General features: G+C 42.9%; 1 protein-coding gene across 1 annotated transcript in view; it reads right to left on the bottom strand.

Moving 5' to 3' along the window:
* Positions 1 to 19,507, bottom strand: part of LOC145393813 (glutamate receptor ionotropic, delta-1-like) — a 46,697-nt gene that overhangs the window by 21,699 nt on the left and 5,491 nt on the right. The window contains exons 3-4 of the mRNA XM_080267858.1: positions 13,052 to 13,211; positions 10,756 to 11,021 (exon numbers count right to left, since the gene is read on the bottom strand). Coding sequence (XP_080123984.1) covers positions 10,756 to 11,021; positions 13,052 to 13,211 — 426 coding nt within the window. The remainder of the gene's footprint in view (positions 1 to 10,755; positions 11,022 to 13,051; positions 13,212 to 19,507) is intronic.

The raw sequence follows: 19,507 nt of genomic DNA, 5'->3' as shown, positions 1-19,507 counted from the left end.
GATATACAATGGTATCTTGCACAGGAAAACATTACTTACAGGAAAGGACATACCCAACAGAGAAGAACACAGACTCATTGTCCCTAACAACCTAGTACCTGCGGTACTTCAGATAGTTAATAACATTCCTCATTCAACTCATTCCGGTAAAGATCTATGTCTGAGACAAACACGTCTCAGATACTATTGGTCCACTATAAGTTACGACGTTAAAGTGCACTGTGGCTCTTGTATTTCCTGTAATCGCCACAAAGTATCAACCTGATCACCTGCACCGCTCTTGCAATATACAGTTCCATCAAGCCCATGGGAAACTATCTTTATCAATCTCCTTAACCCCTCCGTGGCAGCGGGCGTCAAATGATGTTTAGCCGATAAATGGCCGCCGGCGTTGTTTGAGTGTGGCCATTAAAAAACTGCAAAAATTTTTGCGAAGTGAACGAACGTTCTGAACGTCTTCACACTGATTTGCACTACACTCCCATACATCTCATTAAACAATTCAGAGCCTGCTGCTGTGATGAGTGGATTTTCGATTTTTTTGCTCCTGGCCATGCCTAAACAAGCACAACTACACCCATTATCTCGACCCAGGCAGAACATATAATCTTTGTCCTCTCTTGCAAAACAAACACAACAACCTATTTACGATTATGAAATAATACAGGCACATACAAAAAAGACATGATAAGTGAAAAATACATTTTTTCTTGATATCTTTACCTATTTGCTCAGGTTTGCTGTAATGGTTTGGATCACTAGATGCAGTGCAACTTGTAGAAAACAGTGAAAACCTTCGGGAAGTGAACGAAAATCTGGGGCATGAGACTGACCTTGACTTCACCCTCTCACATATCATCTCAGTTCACCACCTGCTGCCGTGACGAGTGTATGTACGATTTTTTCGCTCGTGGCCATGCCTAAGAACACATAGTTACACCCATTATCTCGACCCAGACAGAAAATACAATCTTTTTCCTCCCTTGCAAAAGACACACAACCACCCTGTTTACGAGTCAGGAATATATATTGCGAAAATAAGGTAAAATGAGAAAGATGAACATAAAATCATAAAGATGAACATGTTATTACGGAAATAATACGTTTTCCTCCGTCTATAAACGTATTTATTTCTGCTTTGTATCTGTATTCGTAATAATTAGACTTATTCTTAGGCCTGAAACTGCATTACGATTCTATTTTTAGCCATGCTCGTGGTGTGGGAGCTCGAAGTTGTGACTCAACTTTCGTGTTGCTAATCGGATCTGACCCTCTGCTTTATTCTCCCGTGGCAGAGTCTAGCCATGGAGGACGTGCAATTTTCTCATTTAGGACCAAAAATTCAACACTTTCGCTCCCTTTTCCAAGCATGAGCACAACAATAACGAAAAAATAACTCGAAACTACCATAAACATGTTTTATATAAAAAAGGTGAAAAAGTATTCATAACATTTTTTTTTCCAGCCATTCCTAACGGATTATGTACTGAAATCATTCGATATCATCATATCTCATATATGCACATTTCAGCACCATTCGCATTGTTTTGGGAGGTAAAAAAAAAATAACAACACCTGCCCAGTTGCGTTGCGGCAGTGCCCCTGGGCAGCGGATATCAGTTGCCGATATTTCTGCAACTTCCGCGCTCCATTACGAGCCACAAAATGCGTCTAGGAAGCTGGGATTTGCACTGCTAGGTGCATCTGAACTTTCCCTTCAATATGGCAAGAAAAAAAATCAATTTTTGAAACTTCAAAAAAATGGCCCCGGCGTCGGCCTGGCGTGCACTGAAAATTCCGGGCCTTCGGCCATGGAGGGGTTAAATTACCACTTACAGAATCTGGCACAGAGTATTTATTCGTAGCAGTCGATCACTTCTTATGCTGCTGTGCCCTCGTGGCTCTCCCAGATAAGACCGCAGAGTGTTGTACATGCTTTTATACCATGACATTTGCCCATTTACTATCCCGTCTACTATTGTTACAGATAATGGCACAGGGTTTAACAACAGCCTCCTTGTAGAAATTTGTAAGCAGTACAACATCAATGAATGTAATGAAATTCCCAACCATCCAACTTCCCATGGCCTCATAGAGTGCCATAACCGGAAGGTTTTAGACTGTTTAAGACATCTAGGATCACAAAGTGCCTCCTGGGATGAATGGAAACCTCTGATTGCAGCCCCTAAAATAGTTCCATCAATGCTTCTACTGGCGAATCTCCCCTCTTCGTCATATGGGTTCCATAAAGACGTCCCCTATGCCATGTTATCGTCAAGGCCTGGTTCCCTCTGTAATTTGGATGAATATGTAAAAGCAAAAGTAAAATTTCCAGAAAAAAGATCAGTTCTTCATATATCTGGCTTTATCTCAGCAGAGCATGTTGCAACGCCAGCATAAATCTACCTTACCTATCAGTATCAATATTGGAGATCTGGTATTTGCTCGGTCATTTACCCGCACCTCTAAACTGGATGACAAATTTATGGTCCAACACCACATGATAACTGGACAGGGTAACAAATCTGAAATACAGGAATTGTCAGCTAGGGACACCAAGTGGATGCATGCAGACAATCTTATGTGTGCACCTAGAGGCCTGGTTTTGGAGGAATCACTTAAACAATATCTACTTCTCCTAGTTCTCCTCTTCCTCCATCTGAACCCTCTTAACACACCTTCCCTCCCCCCCTTAGCCAATGAATATCGATCTAAACTGCATCCTCCACACAAACCTATTTCTTGCCTATTCACATCCTGACAATCATTGCCATTAAATAGAACTTATTATATAGGTAAGATGTTTGAGGTCTACCTGCTGAAAGTGCTGACCCTAATAGGGTCTGATGTAGCCATCGCCCTGCCTCACTATGCACACCAACTCTCCTATATCGACCCTCCTATCGACCATTGTGGGGAATCACAATGGGGATACGTTCTGGTACCCTCTTAATTTACCAATTTGTTAGAAACTTGAGTATGTTCTAACAAAGTTCTCTCACTTAGAGACACATTTTCCAGCCAGGCACCTGTAGATCGTTCACGTGTAAAGCATGGTTTCTTTGACCTTGGGGGAGATATTTTAAGTGCCTTTTTGGAGTTGCAGCAACAAATGACCTCTCCGATTTCAAGTCCGACCTTGCTTAGTTAGCCGGTGCCCTTGAGTCTCAAAGTCTAGTAATAAAGGTCCAACTCATTATGCTACAGATGATCACAAACCACTTAAATGATGTTACATACACTTTAAACAACTTCACAGGAATTCTAAAGAAGCAAATTTAAAAAATTAACATTGTCTCAGAGCTTCTATATGTCAAACTACACATGGACAACCTGTATCTCTCCCTAGACTCTCTTCAATCACAAGTCACTACTTTAGTTTGTAGTCCACTGTAGTAGATTCTGCTGGTGGTCATGTCACTGCATATTTAGTACCTATCTCTGATCTTCGTTATCTATTGGAATGGGCTTGCTCTGCTTTTGACTTGTCTCCAGTGCTTTCATTCTCCTCTCTAGAATTCTACTGTCCAGTGCTTGAGGCCACCTTCCTCGCTAAGGACAATGTTGTTCATATTCCTCTTCGTTCTACCACCACATTCGATCTATTCCATTTTATTCCTTTTCCCTTCTTGTTCAATAATTCCTTATTGCAGGCCTCTGTTTTCTCAGAGTATTTCCTCCTATCCCATGATCGAATCTCCATTGCTTTCACATCCTCTAGTGATCTCGACAAGTGTTCTTTCCTTAACCCGCCGACACCCTTTGACGTATATATACGTTCACACATTTTGTTACTGTAACTCCCGTTGACATATATATACACACAGCAAATGCAAGGTCCCTAATTTGCAAAATTTTCAAATTTCACGTTTGATTTTGGTATGTATACATGGGACACTTTCCACTACAAGATGCCAGGCAGGGTCAATACATTACCCCGCGTGACCTCCCCTCCCCCCACACGCCATTGTCTCGGCAATTCACCTGTTACCAGTGACCTGGCCAGTAAAGACATGTCGTGCCATGGTACGAAATTCAAGGCCAGAGTGATTCCCCAATCGATGACAATGTGGGGGACAAAGTTTACATATTAGAGGTAGAAACAGTCAGAAATGATGATCAGGTAATGTCACCAAAAAAGGTCAGGCACTGGTATGTTGATGTGTTTGGTGAGTGAAACAATGCTTATATTGCCTATATTACTGTGTGAAACCCAATATACTCTCATACTGCATATGAATTGGTTGCAAATAAATAAATACCATTTATGAGTGGTGTGGAATAGTTACCTTCCTATAGAACTCGTTTTCTTTGGAGCCACCCTGATAGAAAACATAGTACTGCTACCTGTTTAGAGTATTTTAAACCTCAGGTGAGTGATTTCTCTATGAATATCGATGTTTCTCACCAAAAGCAGAAGTTTGAGCCAAAAAAAAAAAAAATCCAAAATTGGTCGGGATTGGGGGGGTCAGTGATGAAAATCGGTCGGGACGGGTCGGGTTAGACCTGCTTCTCGTCTTTCTGCTGCCTACCTTTTGGCTATTTTTCCTAGTAGTGCCGCACCCTGCGAGTCTGCACTGGTTCGCAACCATCCTGTACACTCGGCCTGCTCCTTTATTCCAGCTCTTCAATTCCCAGTGCACCATGCTCGTATAAACTACAGTACATTCACTACTTCTTCTCTGTCCCAGTCTCTGTTAGTATTGTGTGTCCTGGAATGTCTGTTTGTTCAATGCCTGCTAGTGGTCTCTATAAGGTGCCTGACTATTGTACATTTAAATCAGAATCTGTGATTACTTATGCCACTCATTATCATCAGCCTGTACGTAATCACCCATATGAAATCTTTCAGCCCATCAACATGACTTCTAGCCTCCCTTTTGATAATCTATCCATCACCTCTGCAAACTTGCATATGTAGGACTTTCTCAACCAGAGTGATTTTGTTATGGAAAAGTTTTCCATGGCCTTCAGTCATTCATGGGTACATCCAGTCTTTGTGTTTCCCCCAGTGCCTATCATTTTTCTTGGATTCAATCTGACAAATTGTGCAGTGCATTGTTGTGTATGGAAAATGGGACGCAGACTACATGAAATCCGCATAGCAACAAGTATAGTACAATCTCTACTGGCGATCTTCTCACCTACATTTCAGACTCTTGATCATCCTCCTTTCGGGACTTTGGCAAAAGCTTTGCCATTGCACTTGACATCTCAAAGGCTTTCGATCGAGTCTGGCATAAATCTTTAATTTCCAAACTGCCCTCTTATGGTTTCTATCCTTCTATCTCTGCCTTCATTTATAGCTTCCTTTCTGGTCGTTCTGTAGCTGCTGTTTTAGACAGCCATCATTCTTCTATTAGATCTATCAACAGTGGTGTTCCTGAGGGCTCTGTCCTATCACCTACTCTCTTCCTTTTATTCATCAATGACCTTCTAAGCTGTACATCTAACCCTATCCTCTCATACACTGATGATTCCACCCTTCACCTTGCCATTCGGTTCTCGCAACGTGCCTCTCAGCAGTTAGTCCAACAAACAAGTGATGAGGCTATGGCACACCGAATGTCTGACTTGGCTTGTATCTCTGACTAGGGTAAAATAATCTTGTTTTTAATGCACCAAAAACTCAGTTTTTACCCCTATCAACCCGACACAATCTTACACAGGAGTACCCACTAATGTTTAATAACACTCAGCTTAATCCTGCATAATCCTTGAACATGCTTGGGGTTTCAATCACTCGGAACTTATCTTGGAAAGATCATATTGCATCTCTTGTAAAAATCTGCTTCCAAGAGATTTGGTGTGGTAAGCTGACTCTGCACCTTCTTTATCCCTGCACAGTTGTTGACCTTATACACGAGTTATATTCGCCCCTGTGTAGAGTACAACTCTCGTGTGTGGAATGGGTCCTCACATACAGCTCTTCTCAATAGGGTGGAGTCAAAGGCTTTTCGTTTCATTATAGTGACTGTCCTCCTGTTACTGGCTCCCTTCAACCTCTGTCTCTTCGTCGCACTGTTGCATCTTTATCTCTTTTCTATCACTATTTCAGTGGTCATTGGTCTTCTGAAGTGTCTACTTGCATCCCTCCACCTTTACAATGGGTGCGTAGCACGCGTCTAGCAGCAAACTCTCATCCCTTTTCTGTCCAGCTCTATAATGCAAGAGTTAACCGTTCCTCTCAGTCCTTCATTTATGCAACAGGTCAACTCTGGAACTGTCTCTCTCTGTTTTTATCTCCTACTTCCTATGATCTCTAGTCTTTCATACGCAGTGTGTCCAGGCATCTCGAAATTAATGGATCTTGAATTTCTCTCTCTCTCTCTCTCTCTCTCTCTCTCTCTCTCTCTCTCTCTCTCTCTCTCTCTCTCTCTCTTGGAAGGAATGGTTTGCTGGCTCCTGGCATTTGGTTCCTTCTTTCTTGCATAACAAAAAAAAAAAAAAAAAAAAACACCACAGGCAATTGAAGTTGGCCATACTTAGTATCCCCTCATATGACTGCAAAAAAGTGCCAAAAGAATCATACGATAAATGTGGAAAGTAAAATGACAAGTTGAAAGGTACAATGACGACCCCCAAATGTAATTGATATAAAGTGATATATGGGAAATCGATGACAGATAAAAAAATTTGAACAAGGGCACAAGAAATTATCAAAATAATAACACAGAAAAGGAAATGAACAGTAGCCTAAATAGAGTGAAAATGACAAAGAACAATACTCAAAAGTGGGAAAAGCGAAGACAAAAAAAAAAAAAAAAAAATGTGAACATATCCAGAAAATCCTTGTGTGCTCCACTGTTGAATAATCACTATTCCATGTATGATTATAATATCTGTAAAAATAAACTTCGACTGTTGAGTGATGAACAGTGCTAATCTATATATTACTAGAAATAGTATCTCCACTATATACATATTACTTTTCCATTTATATATTACAGTACTGGATTTCCTACTTCACTCACATAGCCATATTTTGTAAAAAGTGTTTTTTTTTTTCATCCAAATACTTAAATAGGAATATTATACCGCATAATGATTATCACTGCAAGTATTTAAAAACCTAGTTAACTCACTTCCCTCACATATTCTTCCTAAATAAACACTTTGTATGATAATGACTAACTGTGTCACAAGACACGATTTTGATTATACAGGGGAGTATTGTAATCGTACTTTGTAACCATACCCTGTAACCCCATACTATGTAACCATACATTTATACTGTAACCATACGTTGATAATCTCCTAAACTTGCAAACTAGAACTAACAGTTTATAAGTGTAAAAGTTAACATGTATTTTTATTCTTTTTATTCTAGGAAGAAGGAATCAAAGGCCACGAGTCCGCAAGAACTGTTCCTTCCAAGAGAAAAACAAAATTCAAGAGAGAGCCTAATACAATATCCTATCATTTCGAGATGCCTGGACATGCTGCGTTTGAAAGACTGGAGATCATAGCAAACAGGAAATACAGACAGAGGGAGACAGTTCCAGAGTTGACATGTTTCATAAAAGAAGGACTGGGAGGAACGGTTAACTCCTACATTGGAGAGTTGGACAGAAAAGGGCTGAGAGTTTGCTGCTAGATGGGTGCTATGTGCCCGTCATAGAAGTGAAGGAATGCAAGTAAACAGTTCAGAGGAGCAGTGACCATTGAAGTAGCGATAGAAAAGAGGTAAAGAGGCAACAGTGTGGCGATGAGACAAAGGTTGAAGGGAGCCAGTAAGAGAAGGAGAGTTAATGTGACAAAAAGCCTTTGACTTTACCCTATTGAGAAGAGCTGTATGTGGGGAACCTCCCCACACATGAGAGTTGTACTCTACACAGGGGCGGATAAAACCCGTCTATAGAGTCAACATTTGCGCAGGGGGAAGAAATGTGCAGAGTCGGCTTAGCACACCTAAGCCCATGGAAGCAGATTTTTCAAGAGATGTAATATGATCTTTCCAAGATAAGTCCCTACAGAAAGAAACCCCAAGCATGTTCAATGATGATGCAGGATTAACTTGAATATTATTAAACATTCGTCGGTACACCTGTGGATGATTTTGTCTGGTTCATAGGTGTGAGAATTGAGTCGTTGATGCATTAAAAACAACAAGGTTATATTTACCCCAGTCAGAGATACGAACTAAGTCAGACCTTAGGTGTGGCGTAGCCTCATCCTTTGCTTTCTGCAGTAACTGCTGGGATGAACGTTGTGGGAACCGAATGGAAAGGTGAAGGGTGGACTCATCAGTATACGAGTGGATAGGGTTAGATGTTCAGCTTTAGATGGTCATTGATGAATAAAAGGAAGAGAGTGGGTGATAGGACAGAGCCCTGAGGAACACCACTATTGATAGATCTAGGAGAAGAAAGATGGACGTCTACATCAGCGGCTATAGAACGACCAGAAAAGAAGCCATCAATGAAGGCACAGATACAGTAGAAGGATAGAAACCGTAAGAGGGCAGTTTGGAAATTCAAGATTTATGCCAGACTCGATCGAAAGCCTTTGAGATGTCAAGTGCAATGGCAAAGATTTCGCCAAAGCCCCGAAAGGAGGATGACCAGGAGTCTGAAAGATAGGTGAGAAGATCGCCAGTGAAGCGTCCCTGGCACAACCCATACTGATGATCAGAAAGAAGGTTGTGATAGGAAAGATGCCTTAAAATTTTTCTATTAAGAATTGACTCAAAAACTTTTGAGATACAGGATATTAATGCAATTGGACGATAGTTAGAAGGTTGGGAATGGTCACCCTTCTTTGGGGCTGGTTGAATGAGAGCAAACTTCCAGCAAAAAAGAAAGGTACAAGTTGATAGACAAAGGTGAAAGAGTTTGCCTAGGTAGAGTGTAAGCTCAGAAGGACAACAGGAGGGATTCCATCAGGCCCATATGCCTTGTTAGTATTAAGGCCCGTGCCCGTGATGGCAAAAAATACATCAGCTGAAGAATTTTTAATGTCAGCCATGAGGAAGCCAGAAGGGGTAAGTGATGGAGGAACAGCACAGGAATCGTCTAAGGTGGAACTGGAGGAGAAAGTCTGAGCAAAGATATCTGCTTCATCAGTAGAAGAAATGGCTATAGAACCATCAGAGTAGAAAAGAGGAGGGAAGGATGATGAGGTAAAGTTGTTAGAAAGGTTTTTGGCAAGATGCCAGAAGGAATGGGAAGAATTCGAGTTGGAGCATTTAGTACGGTACAGATGAAATTATTTTTAGCAGAGCGAAGAACAGACTCAGCAAGATTCCAGGCAGAAACAAAAAAGATGTGATTCAGGGGTGGGTTGACTCCGGTACCTTTTATAGGCCCTCTCCTTGTTGCGGACAGCATTAGAACAAGTGTGATTAAACCAAGGCTTTCTTGCATTAGTCAGTGGATATGAGAAAGGAATGTATGCTTCCATGCCCGAGAGAATAACCTCCGTAGTGCGCAAGGCACATTCAGATGGCTCCCGGCCATGGAAGCAAGAGTCATTCCAGGGAAAATCAAAGAAGTACTGCTTGAGGGCCTCCCAATCCGCAGCTTCAAAGTGCCACAGCCGACGTTTCTTTGGAGGGCCCACAGGCTGTACCAGAGCGATAGGGCAGGTTAAGGTAATAAGGTTGTGTTCAGAGGTGCCCAACGGAGAGAAAAGATTAACAGTGTTAGCAGAAGGATTAGTTGTAAGGAAGAGACCAAGTATGTTGGAGCTCTCTCCAAGGCTGTCAGGGATACGGGTAGAGTGCTGTACAAGCTGCTCTAGGTCATTAAGGATAGAAAAGATGTAGGCTTGTTTACCAGGTGGATCAGTGAAAGGAGAGGAGAGCCAAAGGTGGTGGTGAACATTGAAATCTCCTAGAATGGAGATTTCAGAGCGAGGAGAAATGGATAGAATGTGTTCCATCATAGAAGTAAGATAGTCAAAGAATTTTTGATAGTAGAATTAGGGGATAAGTAAGCAGCACAGATATAATAGTCAGAGAATGACAGGAAAGCCGAAGCCAGAGTGCAGAGAATTCAGAAGAATCGAGTTCAGGAACACGAGAGCAAGATAAGTTGTTGCTTATATATAGACAACAGCCACCTTTGGCTTCCAAATGAGTATAGAGAAAGTACAAAGATACAGAAAAGGGATTGCTGTCAGTTGCCTCAGACAGCTGAGTCTCAGTTAGGTAAAGAAGGTGAGGATTAGAGGAGGGAGAGGTGGTGCTCAACAGAGTGAAAGTTAGAGGAAAGGCTGCGAATGTTGCAGAAATGAAGAAGTGAGTCAGACAGTGGTTCCAGGCAGCTCGAGTCCTCATCGAGAGAGGGGCGGAAGGTGGGGCATTTATGCCCCCCCCCCCACGGGCTCCGAGGCTGTGTGTTGTGAAGAAGCCATGATTTGTTTTTGAATTTTGGAAAAGGAAGTGTAAGGTGCCTACGTGACAACTAGTGCTCATATCAGCAAAGTTCGAAGAATGCTAACACCTGCATAATGCTATCCCAGCCAGCTCCCCGCATTGAGTGGGTTGGACTTGTGTTTGTCTTCACTGAATAATCTTCCGTTGAAACAATATTAAGACCTCTGAATTAATAGTAACTAGGGACACGAGAGGGGTGAAATATATATATATATATATATATATATATATTGACAGATTGAAACGAAGATGAATTGATAGATATAGTTTTGCTGCACACTGCACAACCCAAACTGTTTCTGTGGGATTTACTCCATCACTCCCCAGCACTACCCTGCATGACCTCACTCTACACCATAACCCTACACACACCTCACCTTTCCACTGCTTTGATCAGCTCCTCAGCAGTTTCAGGTCTTGGTGGCAGCCTGGGAATATTCAGAGAAGCGATGAGGCTGCCACGATATGCCGTGCCCACCACCACACCAAACATGAGCCAAGACCCCACCAGGATGTAGTTAGACCGACTGGATGAGTGGCCATTAAACAGCCCCTGACCCAAAACGCTGCCCACCATCTCCACCACCACCGACCCAGAGCTCAGTCGTCCATGTTTTCCCTGCCACACCTCTGTTCTCGTAATCTGGAGGTGAAGGAATGATGCATCAGTATGTATGACATATATTGTGTTCCTTTATCCATTGGTGGTTCGCTAGCATGGGGAAGGTTAATTTTAACGTTAATTTTCCGTTCATAGAAAAGGTCTGGTCCAGGAGTGGGCCTCATTTGTATTCACCAGACAGTGTTCTTAACCTCTCCAGTACGGGGATGTAGTTTTTCTGTGTAAACTTGTTAGCACCAGCCATGTGCATAATAATGTCATGTGCCAGTACCCGGCCGTGGCTTCATGGGAAGATTTATGGTTTCTTAAACTATCTAGCCATTGTTTCTCTGTAGGCAAAAAAGACAAATTAATAGCCAATTTGGCTACCTTCACTTAATCTACAGTACACTACACAATATCGAGTTTTAAATTTACTTTTAAAAAAAGTGAAGCGTAAATACTTCGTCATAGCTAAAAGGGAAACGAGAATGTTGTGACAATATTTGAGAACTTATGGTGTGGAAAATCTGACTACGTTGTTCTTCCCTTACAACAGTCATCTAAGACTACGATATATTCTTAATACCTGAAAATTAAGACCATCGATCAGTTTATTTGTCTACTGCGAAGGAAGACATCCTATGAGGGCTGTCTTGTAGAAAAGAACCTCCAGGCATATTTGTACCTACTCAATGATCACCCATCTTTCCAAGGCCAGTTTTCTCATCGGATAAGGGGGCTCAGTAACACCTCTTCCTTACCAATTCATTTTTTAATATGACTGGTCAGTATAATTCTGCATGTCATTTATGCAGAGTACGGCGATATTAGAATAACCTAAATATCACTCAGGAGGGTGGTAAGGTGTAAGAAGCAAAATAAATCGCTTTGGAGGAGGAGTTAAGGAGCCTTCTTACCCGACGAGAATACGGGCCCAAAACACATCATCTCCCTTTGCAATCTCTCTCATTTTATCTCACCATCTTAATCTCCATCTTCCTCGCCTCATCCTACCGGCCTCGATTTCATAGTATCCTGATCAGTCAGACACACTCATTCGTTCCACATCACCATCCTGCAAAAGAAACCCTGGAGCAGTAACAACTGAATCATTTTTAGCAGTAGGCGAGTTTGAGGTGTATTAAATTTCATACTATCACATTTTTGAATGCAGGATGCACTTAGCTGATGAATGGTACAGTTCTCTTGGTTCCGGTGACTATTGTAGTCTTTTCACCTTAAATTGGTCCAGATTTTCATCCTTTTACAGCGTCCTACACGCACCACAGTGACGGAATAAAACAATACTTCTTCTCTGCATTATTTCCATGGCATTTTTTCCTGACTAGGGCAACGTATTTGTGATAATTCCTTGCAACACTTAAGCATTTATGATGGAAAAGTGTCAGTTTTAGGCGAAATTAACGTGAAAGGAGTTTCGCGCATCTAATGATTACGCTGACTTTGGTGTTTTACGGCGAAATGGATGTATACACGAGCAAAAAAAAAAAAAAAAAAAAAAAAAAAAAAAAAAGACTTTCCCGTCTTAACCTTCTGAAACAGGTGACGGACGACTTGATAAAGATCTCCATTCACTCCTGATGCATGTATGTGTCCGCTGTTATTATCAAAACCACATAAAGCGTGAGGTTTACACAACATATGAAGTAAACCGTTTGTCAGAACTATTTCCCTGTCGAAGAGAACGCGAACAGCAGCTACTATCATTGTGACCAAAATTAGCTGTGATTGCGTTTTGGATTGTGTGTACAAATAATAATTCCTTATCATGAATCTCTCTCTCTCTCTCTCTCTCTCTCTCTCTCTCTCTCTCAAACATGAGGTATATTACAGAAGAACAAAGGAAGGAAAAAAAAAATCCATACTCCATATCACAGGCGCCCTCCTTGTATTAAAAATCTGTAACAGTTGGGGTTGAATTGCTGTAGGTTGATGTCTGGGGGAAAGTCAGTCTGGAGAAACGAGTTGCAAAGAGAAGCTGGTCGGGGAATAAATGAATTCTGATTAATTTATTCTGGGGATGGTGGTGCAGTGAACTCTACACTCACCCACACTAATGTGAAGCAGATGGCCAGCGTGGAGGTAAACACTCCTGCCCACACCTGGTTGCCCAAAGGATAGGAAAAACTGAGCAAGCTGGGTTTTAAAACGGGTTTGGCCATAGCGAAACCCATAGCGTCCTGATCGATTGAATATGTGAAGTCCCACCTGTAACATTTCAGTGGGAGATTAGGTCATGTACAACTGGCCACACATGAACCTTGGAGAGTGTCAGTGAGAAGTGGATGTCTAGATACAACGTCTGACGTTCATGCCTCACAACTACATGGATATCTCAACTAATATTTGACACCTGTAATAATTTATGTCGGTGGCACCAAACAACATGTGATTATGTCAAGTTTGTCAAGTGTAGCAATTCCCAGACCTCTTCTACACACTGATGCTGTCCCAGGTTCATATTGTTTAGAAGCAGCATTTGCCAGTTAAACTAAGCTGGAGAAATGCTGATGATTCTAGTAGTACCGTACATGTCACAGTTGCCAGTTAGCCTGCTGTTTGAGAGCACAGTTATTTTGTAAGTTGTACATTAATTTTTTGTGGTCTTTTTCTCTATATTGTTTTTATGTGATTATTAAATTATGTAATTTTATCTCAGTTTGTATGCTAATTTAAAGTGTTATACAGAGTACGAAAACTCTGGCATGTTTCAGATGTCTCTGAGCTGGTAACTGTTGTAACCGTTCCTCCCTCGGGAATGCACGAGAACTTTGTAGAAGTAGTAGATCACTCTAGAATATAGGAAGCTTATATAAGGATGGGCAAGATACTAGAGCAGTTTCAGTTGGTTTTCAGTCCAGTTTGAGTGTAGTTAAGTGTCAGTGCAGCTAGTAAAGTTTGTATATCTTCGTATATTTGACAAAATATTGAAGTGTTGTTGGCAAGCATTAAGTGTAAGGGCTTTTAGAGAAGATTGTATACAGTATTTTCGGTAAATTGTAAAGTGTTGTTCGCACGCATTAAGTGTCAGTGCAGTTAGTAGAGTTTCTATAGCATCAGTACTTGTGAAAATAATGAAGTGAAAATTGGCAAGCATTAGATGTAATTATTTGGAAAACACAGTGAACATAATGAGCCACTGTTTACTTACGACACCTGGGGTGACCTTGTGCACTGTACACCGAAAGGCTGCCTCTAGGAAGAACAAATCACTGGGCAACGTCCTTCCTATACTGAACTATTGCCTGGGGCCTGTGGCAGTGTGGGACGGGGTCGTAACAGTGGAGTCAGGAGTGGGATCATTAGAAAGTGCTGCAGAGTCAAACCTTTGTCATGGAGAAAGAGGATGTGCATACTAGGTCCTAAGCTGGCCAGGGGGATGAAGTGTCTCTGGCGGCAATTATGAAGCTATTGCAAGCACAAAGTGTACAGCTACAAGCACAAAGTGTACAACTACAGGCACAGAATGAAGGACAGAAAGAACTCAAAGGACGATTAGAAGCACAAAATGAATGAATGAAAGAACGATTGCAAGCAATGAGGGAACAACTTCAAGTGGCATTACAGGAGCAACAGATGTATTTACAGATGAGGATGAAAGGGCAGCTAGATGCTTTCATGGGGGAAATGAGGGAACAAGAACAATTGAAGAAGTATGTGCTGAGCTATGGCAGCAGAAGTATGAAGTAAACAATGTGACGGAGTGCAAACAGCATGTAGACGACCAGTTGAAGACAATTAGTTAGGGAACTGTGATGGAATGCAGACAGCATGTAGATAACCAGCTGAAACAAGTAATCGACCATGTAAAGATAATTACTGAGAAAATTGAGGCTGTAGAGAAATATTGCACTGCTGAGCCTCAGGGTAGTGTACAGGGAGCATATAAAAAGAATGGACAGTCTATGGTGAATCTTGATGGATCCCAGGCATCTAAAGGTAGCATTACCCGGCTGAATAATCAGAATGCAGAAGTTTTAAGTCCTGGACTTAATTATGATGTCCTAGTTTTTAGGCCCCAAACCAGTGAAGTGTTGACTATAATGTGGGTCCAACTGAAAAGAAACCTCAGGAATTTGATGGTAGAGTATCTTGGGAACTTTACCATGCACAGTTTGAATTGCCAGCTGATTAAAATGGTTGGGATGATAGGCAGTGTGCAGTACAGCTTGCTACTAGCCTCAAAGGTGCTGCAATGGAAATTCTGGGTCAAATATAATTAGAGGAGAGGAACAGATATCAGTCCTCAGTAGAAGTACTGGAGAACAGATATGGAACCATGTAGCAGATTGAGGTTTATAGGATAAGATTCTAGACCCGTGTAGGGGCTCGAGGCAAATCCCTACAGCAGATTGCTCATGACGTGGAGAGTATAGCATTCATGTTGTACCCTGGAGCAGCACCTAATCTGTTGGCTATTCTACTGAGAGACCAGTTCATCGATGCTCTTGATAGTGCAGAGTTGAAAGAGCAAGTGAAGCAGGCACAACCCAAAAACATACAAGAATCACTATCCAGGGCTCTAGAATTTGAGTCCTATGTCAGGTCCAGTACATCTATTTTTCAGGCAGGTCATAGTGCAGGACTCAAAGAAAGGGGCAGGTGCGTGAAGTGGAAAAATTTGAAGGAAGTTGTTGGTATGGTGAAAATCCTGGACATAGGAAAGAGGACTGCTACAAGTAGAAGAGGGAACAGAAGAAGACCAGGGGAGGTAGCTGGTTCTGCAGGAAGGAGGGACACAAGAAGGGCGATTGTTACAAATGGAAGAAGAAGGAAGACCGGAGCAGTGCAAGGAAATCTACATGTGTAACTGAAGCGTGTTGGACATGTAGTGAGGTGGGACACTTCAGTACTGAGTGTCCAAAGAAGAAAAAGAAGGATAAGAAGGCTGCAGAAAACCAGCAAGAAGAGGAAAACTAGTGGAGGCTGGTGTTAAGGGGCAACCACCGGCCGGCTTTTCCCATGTAGCCCCACGACTGAGGAAATGCAAGAGAACGGCAATCGACAGTGTGCAAGTAGACGGAAGAACAGACAGCAAAAAAGTGTTCCCTGGTGACTGATTCAGCCTCAGAGTGCACTTTTGTGAGGCCTGATATGTTACATCATCAGTATCTGCCTGAGTCATCAGAACAATTGTGTGGCGTAAATGGACACTCCGCAGAACTGAGGGGACCCTTGGATGTCCATATTGAAGTGGCATGGCAAGAGGCCATGCGCCCAGTCTATGTAGCCAAGCTGGAGGATCCTTGCCTCCTTGGTCTGGACTATCTGATGTCCATGGAATGTGAGCTGGACTCGTGCTCCATGAAGCTGGAGGTCCAAGGAAAATCGGTTCCTGTCAGGGCAGTGAGACATACCAGTTCTGGTGGCGAGGTAAGGGCACTTTGCACTACAGTGATACCACCAAGATCAGAATCATTGCGCCAGTGTAAGGTGAGCGGCTCTTTTGACAGCTGTCTAGGGGCAGTGAAGCCTGATGTACGGTGCAAGATGAAGGCCAGAGTGATGGTTGGGAGAACTTTGGTGGAAGCTGGTGCAGGTGAAGTGTTGATTTTGGTGGCCAGTTTTCCCTTCAGCCTTAGAAGATTAACGATGGAGAATTTGTGGGACTGTGCCAGGCGGTGGACCTTGAGTGGCATCAGAGGAAAGCCTGTTAAAGGATTGTAGTCAAAGATGGGTATCTGCCACACCACCTAAGAGACATATTTTAAAGGAGTTGCCAATGCCTGGAAGGCTCACAAGTGCTACAGTTGAGGCAGCTACTGTCGAAGTTTGCTGACACCTTTTCCACCAAGACCTATACCTGGGGTGCAGTGATCTGGTGGAGCAGTGTATAGACACCAGGGATCACTGCCTGATTAAAGAGCCAGCGAGGAGGATGGCGTCGGCCCAACAGCAAGAAATGGAGAAGGTGATGGAGAACCTCTAAAGTTAAGGAGTGACAGAAAAGTCCAGCAGTCCTTGGGCATCAGCAGTGGTTCTGGTAAGGAAGAAGGATGGCTCAGTAAGGTGCAGTGTAGATTATCGAGCACTGAATGAAGTGACAGTGAAAGATGCATACCCCTTGCCAAGAAATGATAACACCCTGGATACTCTGTCAGGTGCCAAGTGGTTCTCCACCCTAGACATGAAGGCAGGATATCATCAGGTCATGGATTCAGAAAAGGACAAGGAGAAAATAGCCTTTTCATATGGGAGGTGTTTATGGGAATTTAAAGTGATACCATTTGGCCTATGCAATGCCCCAGCTACTTTCGAGCATCTTATGGAATCATGCACTGGAAGGCCTGCACTGGCAGACAGCTGTCATTTATCTTGACGATATAATTTTGTTTGGACGGGCTGTCAACAGGGAATTGGAGAGGCTGTTGGAAGTGTACAATAGGATCCGAGCAGCGCACCTCAAGCTGAACCCCAGGAAGTGCTACTTCTTCCAGAAGGAAGTGAAATACCTAGGACACTTTGTAGGCGAAGCTGGTGTCTGTACTGATCCAGAGAAGGTGGCAGGTCGGAAAAACTGGCCGGTTCCAAATTGTGTGAAGGAGCTATGGAGTCTCCTGGGCTTGTGTACCTACAATTGGCATTTTACCAAGGACTTTGCAGTGATAGCTGCACCTCTGCATAAGCTGTTTGGGAAGAGGGAGAAGTTTGCTTGGACAGCAATGACTCAGAAAGCTTTCAACGAAATCAAACATGTGTTGGCTAGCTCTCCAGTATTACCATACCCTAAACAGAGTCAGCCATTTATCTTGGACTGTGACACTAGTGACCATTGTCTTGGTGGAGTCCTGTCACAGAAGAAGGATGACAAGAAGTATGTGGTGGTGTATTACTTCAAGAAGTTCAGCCCACCAGAATGGAACTATTGTGTGACCTGTAAGGAGTTCTTGGCAGTGATAAAGAGCCTTGATATCTTTCATCTCTACTTGTATGGGTCCGACTTCTTCATCACGACAGACCATGTGGCTCTGAAGTGGCTGGAGACGTTAAAGAATCTGGAAGGACAACTGGCACGCTGGCTTGATTAGTTGAACCAGCACAATTACACCGGCCTGCCTGAGTACATGGAGATGCTGACAGCCTGAGTCGTCAGCCTTGTGACCCAGAGTGCCGACATTGTAGTAAAAAAGAATATCATAGCAAGAAATCCAGTTGCACTGTTGTGACAGGGCCAGTGTCAGATGCACATGACCTGAAGAGGATACAGATGGAAGATGCAGATTTACAATCAGTGCTAGAGTGGCTGCAGTGGAGTACAGTACGACCATCTTGGGAGGAGGTTTTTAGAGTCAGTCCTACGACAAAGAGCTACTGGAATCAGTGGGACCATCTTTGTTTGAACAACGGATTACTGGAGCATCAGTGGGAGACACCTGATCACCTCAGCAAGTACTGGCAACTGGTGGTTCTGAAGAAAATGAGGTCTGGGATCTTGGATGAGTCTCATAACAGATCACTAGTATGCACCTGGGAGTGAAGAAAACTCTAAGTTGGCTGCAACAGAGGTTCTACTGTACTAGCATGTGTCAGGACGTTGAAGGGTGGTGTCGGGTCTGTGATTTATGTTGCGCCAAGAAGGGACCCAAGAAACGTGGTTGTGCTCCTCTTGACTGTACCAAGTGGGTGCCTTGATAGAAAGAGTCGCGGTAGACATTGCTGGACCTCTGCCACTCACCAAAAGAGGAAGCCGTTATATATGTGTCACCATGGCCTACTTCACAAAATGGCAGGAAGCCTATGCCATTCCAGATCAAGAGGCTGCAACTGTTGCTCAGGTGTTGGTTAACAAGTTCTCCTGCCATATTAGAATGCCACAAGAACTACATTCAGACCAGAGTACAAACTTTGAGTTTGCTGTGTTCCGTGAGTGTTGCAAGTTACTGGGGATCAAGAAGACGAGGAAGACCCTACAAAGGCCACAGTCAGATGGGATGATGGAGAAAGTAAACTGGTCCCTGGAATAAGAACTGGCCAAGTACTGCATAGATGGACAAACGGAATGGGATAAGAAATTACTTGCGTTGGTGATGGCCTATTGGTCTGCATCCCATGAGTTTACCGGCTACACCCCTGCAAAACTGATGTTGGGCCACGAATTATGCTTACCTGTTGACTTGTCAGTGGGACGACCACGTGGTGAAAAGCTGCCTACAGACACCTCCAGCTACAGTATGTGAAGCATCTTCAGGAAAGGCTGGCTGAGGTACATCGAGTGCAAGGAGCCTTTAAGTTTTCAGGAGAGGTAATGAAATGCAAGTATGATGCCAAGACAAGTGAGGTGAGCTTCAAAGATGGTGACAAAGTTTGTATATACAAACCTCAGCAAAAGAAAGGAAGTCACCAAAGCAGCAGAGCCCATAAGATGGGCCTTACACTGTGTTGGACCACCTATCAGACGTAACATACCGGATTCGGGGAGGCAGGCTCGCCTAAATGTGGTACACGTGAAAGTCACCAAAGCAGCAGAGCCAATAAGATGGGCCTTACACTGTGTTGGACCACCT

This window comes from Coenobita brevimanus, chromosome 25 (genome assembly GCF_032717465.1).
Source record: "Coenobita brevimanus isolate Jiangsu-jjx chromosome 25, ASM3271746v2, whole genome shotgun sequence".
Taxonomy (NCBI): domain Eukaryota; kingdom Metazoa; phylum Arthropoda; class Malacostraca; order Decapoda; family Coenobitidae; genus Coenobita; species Coenobita brevimanus.
The sequence above is the reverse complement of the archived record's forward strand: the minus strand, read 5'-3'. Positions and strand labels throughout refer to the sequence as shown.